This window comes from Petaurus breviceps, unplaced genomic scaffold, assembly GCF_028583685.1.
Source record: "Petaurus breviceps papuanus isolate PSGF00001 unplaced genomic scaffold, PetGlider_PUasm1.0 90333, whole genome shotgun sequence".
NCBI lineage: Eukaryota > Metazoa > Chordata > Mammalia > Diprotodontia > Petauridae > Petaurus > Petaurus breviceps.
The window spans coordinates 205731-213106 of NW_027187220.1; the positions used below are offsets into that span (position 1 = coordinate 205731).

The 7376-nt window shown below is 48.6% G+C and overlaps 1 protein-coding gene across 1 annotated transcript; it reads right to left on the reverse strand.

The window, feature by feature from the left end:
• Nucleotides 1-1206, reverse strand: LOC138177123 (mortality factor 4-like protein 2). Its single transcript, XM_069108101.1, has one exon. The coding sequence runs from the start codon at nt 1204-1206 to the stop codon at nt 1-3; it is 1206 nt and encodes a 401-aa protein (XP_068964202.1).
• Between the last annotated feature and the right edge of the window lie 6170 nt (nt 1207-7376).

The following is a 7376-nucleotide window of genomic DNA, read 5'->3' on the forward strand; positions in this document are numbered from 1 at the left end:
TCACTCAGCTCTCTGTTGGTACTCAGCAGACGCCACCTGGTAGTCAGCAGCAGTGAAGAGCACAGAGGGGTTGCAGGCCAAGTACTGCAGGAAATCTTGCATGTGGCCCAGGAGCAGTCTGAGGCTGCTGTCATCCATGTCGATGTAGGCCAGCATGGAGCCGATCTTCACGAAGAGGCGCAGCAGGTGGGCGCCCCCATAGAGCTGGGACATGCGCACATTGGGGTGACTGGCCAGGAGCTCGGCGTACTGGGGCCTCTCGAACTGGTACAGCAGCTGAGTGCCCAGCATCACATTGAAATACTCTCTGATTCCCGCCACCAGCTCCTGCACGGCATAGAGGGTGTCGAGGACCCCACAATTTTGCTGGCAAGCAACATACTCGTCTAAGATGACGTCAACCGACTTCTTGGCCGGCAGGTTAAAGAGCCTTTTGCCCTGGTTCACCAGCTCCCAGTCTTTAACGAGCAGGAGCTTCAGGGCATTGGGCAGGGGCACCTTGACCTCCTGCCTTTTCAGATACTTATTTTCGGGTGCCCCAAGGCCCCAGCGCTCTAGTGGTGGCTGCACCACACTGGCTCCCACCCCATCCCCATGGCTGCCACCCCCCTCCAAGTCAGACGCCTGGCCGCAGGCCCCCGACGAGCTGGTAGAGGAGTCATACGGCTGCTCGGCGTCGGTGGACCCGGGGGACCCATCATCGTCATCTTCCCCACTGCAGCTACAGTAGCGAAACACACGGCTCTCCGGTAACCACTCATACTCCCAGTAAACTCTGGGATCGGCACTAGGCCCTGCGCCGCTGGGCCCGGGCACGGCGTAGCTAGTGCCACGGATGGCGGCGCTGCTTGTGCTGGGGCCACCGGAGCAGATGCTGCTGCTGCTGGGCCCTCCTGAGCGGCTCTCAGGAGCTGCGCTGGTGCTGCTGCTGCTGCTGCTGCTGCTGGGCCCTGGCGAGGCGGAGGGATGGGCCTCGGCCCCTGTCGAAGGCCCGCCCGTGCCCGTGCCCGTGCCCGTCCCGGTCCCCGTCCCCATCACACCCTGGGACCTGTAACGCACCAGGTACTTGACTTGCCTATCTTCTACCGCCACGAGGACACACTCAGCCTCCCGCACTATGGGCCCATGGAAGGTGAGCACCCTCTCCCCCTCCTGCACAGTGGGCAGGACCTGCCCCTTCTCACACTGGTACTTGGATAAAGCCATTGCTCAGCAGCTGGGCTCTAGGGCAGCCTGACTGGATCTGGAACCGGCTGGAACTGGAACCGACTGGAGCTGGATCTGGAACCCGCTGGAGCTGGAACCGACTGGAGCTGGACCTGGAACCCGCTGGAGTTGGAGCTGGAGCAGACTGGAGCTGGAACGTGCCGTATCTGGAACCGAGCACAGCTGGATGTAGACCTGGCCGGAGCCTGTGCTCCACGTGGCCTGGAGGGACAGTGGAGGAACCCGAGGCTTGGAGCAGTGGCCTGGGCTCTGCGGGGCGCGCTCTCGCTGGCTCAGAGTTCTACCAGGAGGTGCTGCCTCGATGCTCTCCCCAACGGTTTGGTGCCGCCATGCCAAGCCCCTCTCTGGAACAATGTAACAAAAGAGATGTAACAAAACCTAAAGGTAATTCCAGAAAGTACAAAAGGGGGTAGAGCCCAAAACCCAAAGGAGCCGTGAGCAAAGGGTACAGCTGTGGAGAGCAGTGCTATTTACATTCAGATCTCAGGCCTGGCCCATCCTGGCTGTGTTAGCATGGGCAAGCCTCTTCCTGTGCCTCAGTTTCCCCATCTTGGAAAATATCCCTCTCGACCGTAAATACTAGATTCCCTCTAGTCACTCTTTCTAATCTAACTTTCTGACAATTTGGACTAAGACCCGAACTAAAGTTCGTTGTGATAGGAAGGCTGTCTATTCGGAGCCAAAGGGCACGGGTTCAAATCTATACCCTCCTAATTCCACGCTGTAATACCTCAGAGCAGCGTTCCTTTTTTTTTTTTTTTTTTTTGCTTAAGTGGCTTGCCCAAGGTCACACGGCTAGTTTTTTTGCGTGTGTTTAGTGTCTGAGGCCAGATTTGAACTCAGGTCCTCCTGACTCCACGGCCAATGCTCTATTCACTGTGCCACCTAGCCGCCCCAGCATCGTTCCTTCTGTAGGCCTCAGGTTCACTTTGTATAGCAGAGCAGGGGCACAGAATAGATTAGATGGTTCTAAAGCCCTATCCAGCTTCATATTCTAGGGTTCTGAGACCCTCTATTTGGGAGGCCCTAAGAAATAGTTTCTCTAGAGCAGGGCACTTAACCAAGGTATCCAGGAACTTTGAAAAAATATGTATTTTGCCAACTATTTCAATAAAATTTTCTATAATCCTGTGTATTTTACTTCATGCATTGAAAAGCACATTATTCTGAGGCATCCATAAACTGCTTTGCTGGAGTGCTGCCCAAGGAATCTGGGAAACTAAAAATGTCCATTTTTGCCATCAAGCATTAGATTGCAACCAAAGGGCCTGCACCTCAGTCTCCCATCTATGACTTGGGGTATGCCCCCTGCCCTCTCTGGGTCTCAGTCTCCTTCTCAGTAAAATAATGGAAGGGATTTCAGTTAGATGATCTCTAAGGCCTGGCCTGCCTTGATCCTAAGATGATGCCACACAATGCACATAATTTCTGTCTGATTTAAAATAATAACAAGCTCAGTTTAAGGTTTGCAAAGTGCTTTACAAATATGACCTCATTTGATCCTTATAACAACCGTAGGAGGAAGGAGCTTTCATGAGACCCATTTTTCAGATGAGGAAACTGAGTCTGAGAGACATTAAAATGACTTGGCCAGGATCACACAGCTAGTGAGTGCCTGAGGCTGGATGTGCATCTTCTTGTCTCTAGACCCAGAGCTCTAACTACCTCTCCACCTCCAGCTGCCCCTGTTTATGATGAAAATGCTCTTCTTTGACCTAATACATATACCATTCCTTCCCTGAAGAGTGATGCATGCAGAGAATCATTCCCAGAACAGGGGAAGCTCCAAGTGCCTCAGGTGTGTGGCAAGACCAAGTGGAAGCAGAGCCTTCCAGGAGTCAGAAGGCTAGAAGCGTCCCATGGTGCCCATGGCAGGAACCAGACAGGGCCTCAAGTGCTCCCGGTGCCCATGGCAGGAACCAGACAGGGCCTCAAGTGCTCCCGGTGCCCATGGCAGGAACCAGACAGGGCCTCGAGTGCTCCCGGTGCCCATGGCAGGAACCAGACAGGGCCTCGAGTGCTCCTGGTGCCCATGGCAGGAACCAGACAGACCAACTGGGGAAAGCAAAACCATTCATTGCATTGACTTAGCCACTAAATTGCAGAACTTGGTAAAAATGCGCATATAGAATATGTCCTTTGAGGGCAATTATTTGTTTTACAGAATTTAGCATTGAGGTCACAAAAATTGTGAAGCATGAATTCTTTATCATGAAGCTGCAAGTCACAATAGATGCTAAGAAGGGCTTGACTGACTAGACCATCATCAGGCTGTGGCTTTTTCCAAATCTAGCCTTGAATAGTAGTAGTAGAGGCTTTTCTCATTTTATTTTATTTTTCAATTAATAAGCATTTATTTTCTCTCCTTCCCATTTCCCACCTCAATTTAAAAGAAAAACCCATAGGTTTTCTATTTTTTTCCTTCCTCTTTCCCTCCCTTCCTCCTCTCTCTCTCTCTGTCTCTCTCTGTCTCTCTCTCTCTCTGTGTCTCTCTCTCTCTCTCACTCACTGTGTCTCTTTTACTCTCCCTCCCTCTCTCTTCCCTCTCTTCTTTCTCCATTCTTTCTTTATCTTTCCTGTTCTTTCCTTCCTTCTTTTTTTTCTCTTTCTTAATGGTGCGAATACTTGGCAGTTTTTTAAAAAACTACCCATATCCTTTGGAGAATGACTATTAGTCATATGTTTATTAATTGTTTATATACCTTGGCTACCAAACCTTCATCAAAGAAATTTGTTACAAAGATGTTTTCCCCATTCAAATATATTCCTCCTTATCCTTGATGCACTAATGTTGCCTTTCCAGAATCTTTTCAGCTTAAAGTACTCAAAGTTGCCTACTTTGTCTTTGTAACTGCCTCTATCTCTTGTTTGGTTGAGGACACATCTACTCGGAGCTAGGAGAGGTTTCAGAGCTGCTCGTCCTCTCATTTTTTTTTTAAATAGTGCAGTCATTAATGTTAAGGTCTCACGTCCATTTACAAGATTTTGAGGAAGATGGGGTGAGACAGTGGCATCAAATTCAAATAGAAAGAGGTGCCATTAAAGTGTACATAAGGTTCCCTGCACACCACAGACAGACTTAGAAAACCACGTATTGATAGTTTTGTTGTATTTTTATTGGTTTGGGTCAATATTTTCTAATTATATTCCATTCTGGGAGTGTTGTGCTTGGCCCAGTTAGTGGAAGCTGCATTTCTGCCAGACTGCTGTCGAGTTGCCCAGCAATTTTTGTCTTTCCTAGAGAATTTCTGTTTCCCACTTGCTCAAACACTGGGTTTTAAAGTTCCATTATTTCTGGTTTTCCCTTATCTAGTCTATTCCAGTGATCCACCTCTCCTTTTTCTTAACCAATACTAGATGGATCTAACGACTGCTGCTTAACAAGAGGGTGTGAGGTCTGCAAGTGCTAACCCCCCTTCATCCCTGCTGTCTCTTTTCATCATTGCCCTTTAATTCTGTATCTTTTCTTTTTCCGAATGAATTCTGTTATATTTCATCGAGTTCTATTAAGTATTCCTGTGGTGATTTGGTTAGCATAGCATTAAACAATTTGGAAGCATTGTCATGTTAATTCTGTTGGCACAGCCCAGCCATAAACATTGACTATTCCTCCACTATTTCGGTTGTACTTTATTTCTATGTATATTGTTGTTGTTCAGTCATTTTTCAGTCATGTCTGACCTTTGTGACCCCATTTGGCGTTTTCCTGGCAAAGATGCCGCCACTTATGTGACACACACATACACATATTTGTATTATATTATGTTATGTTATATTTATTGTATTATATTTCTTTGTAATTGAACCTATATAAACCTACACAGGGTAGATTGATCTCCAGATGCTTTCTTCGGTTTGTAGTTATTTGCAATGGGATTTCCCTTTCTGTTATGGCTTCTTGGGCTTTGTTACTTGTAACAGAAATGCTGTTGATTTTTGAGGGTTGATTTTGTAGCCTACAACTTTGCTGAAGCTATTGATCTTCTCAATTGTTATCTCTGCTGATTCCCCAGGATTTTTCCAAGTAAAGCATCATATCCTCAGAAAATGGGGTGTTTTGTCTCCTCTTTTAAGGACAGCTAGGTGGCACCGTGGATAGAGTAAGGAGGACCTGAGTTCCAATTTGATCTCAGGCACTTCCTAGCTATGTGACCCTGGGCAAGTCACTTACCTGCATTTGCCTCAGTTTCCTCATCTGTATTTTAGCCAAAAAAACCCCAAATGGGGTCGCAGAGTCAGACATGCATGACTGAAAAACTACTGAGTAACACCACCTCCACTTTGCTCTCTATTTGTGCCTTTAATTACTTTCTTTGGTCTTACTGCTTTTGAAGGGCGCTTTTAAAACAATATTAGAGTGGGATACATTATTATATTGTAGTATAATAGTGGAATATTCTGATCTCTCCACCCTTTAATCAATTGCTTGCTGACACCCTCCCCATAGCAGCAAGGGAGACCCAGGGATCAGCCTGTGCTGGGCCAGTCAAAGCACTACTACTTCAAGCCCCTCAGACTCTGCAAGCCCCAGCCCCAGCCCCTGAACCTCCAGACCACCAGCCCTGCTTCCAGCCTGGCCCTTACAGCCATCATCTGGGGCCACAACTCCCATGGAGAAGGAGCCAGTCACCCCTCCCAACTTCCACCCACAGGGCAGGTGAGCCAGCCTAGCTGAAGCAGCCAGGTACCCTGAGGGAAACAGCAAAGGCCCCCCAGCCATCCTCCTGGAAAGCAGATCCTGGGGAGATGCAGCCTGGGAACTGACTGCTCCCGAAGGGACTATGACCACAGCTCCTGAGGCCCCAGGAAGGAAAGTCCTTGGCCCAGTCCAGACATGTGGGAATGCTAATAGCTAGTGAAAATGCTGGTTTGTGTGGGAAGAATAGCCAGGAGGCCAGGGTCACTGGACTGCAGAGTACATTGATGGGGGGGGGGGGTAAGGGATAAAAAGATTGAAAAGGGAGGAGGGACTCAGGGGCCAGGTGATGAAAGTCTTCGAACACCAAACAGAGCATTTTACATTTGATTCTGGAGGTGATAGGAAGCTGCTGGAGTTTATGGGGCACAGGTGTAAACACAGTCAGACCTGCACTTTAAGAAATTACTTTGGTGGCTGAATGGGGACTGGAGGCTGGGGAGAGACATGAGGCAAGCAGCCCCCCCCCCCCCCGCCCCAGCAGCCACTGCAGTAATTGAGGCTTGAAGAGATGAAGACTTGCACCAGGGGGTAGTGATGTCAGAGGAGAGAAGGGGGCATAGAGGAGAGATGCTGCAGAGATGAAATCAGCTTGGCAGAGACTTGGGCATGGGGGTACTAGGTCAAGGTTGGCACCTCAGCTGTGAGCTGGAGGGGTGGAAAGAATGGGGGCATTCAAGACAGTAATTTCCTGTTGGCAAAGTTTGGAAAACAAGAGGGCTTGGGTGCAAAAGAACATGTTCATTTGGGGAGTTTGTTCAAAGAGGTAGGGGACCTTGGGCAGTAATCTCTCTGAATTGGCAGCTCCTGGTCTGCAAATTGAGGCTGTCCGATGGGCAGACATCTAGGAAAGCCTCAGGCTCCAATCCGTGAGCCCTTCTCCCCTAGCTCTCCCAGATGAGGACCTCGACTTTGACTTCCCGAGAAAATAGAGGTGCTTGGATGGGAGCTCTCCAGACATCTCCCCACGTCCAGCCCCTTCATCATTGATCATCACTGGACACTCCTGCATCCCCAAAATCAACTGATCTCACCTGCCCCCACTGCCTCTAAAAGCCTTCCCCCCATTTATGTCAGAGGCTCACAAGCTCAGCATTTTTCTGGATTCCACATCCAAGCTCTTTTTAGTTTTAATTAAATGTATTTATTTAGTTAGTTTTAGTTTTCAGCATTCACTTTGATAAGATTTTGAGTTCTAAATTTTCCCCCCTCCCCAAGACAGGTTATAAATGTACAATCATATTAAACATATTTCCACATTATTCATGTTGTGAAAGAAGAATCAGAACAAAAGGGAAAAGCCACAAGAAAGAAGAGGGGGGAGGGAGAGAGAGACAGAGAGAGAGACAGAGACAGAGAGAGAGAGACAGAGACAGAGAGAGAGAGAGAGACAGAGACAGAGAGAGACAGAGAGAGACAGAGAGACAGAGAGAGAGAGAGACAGAGAGAGAGA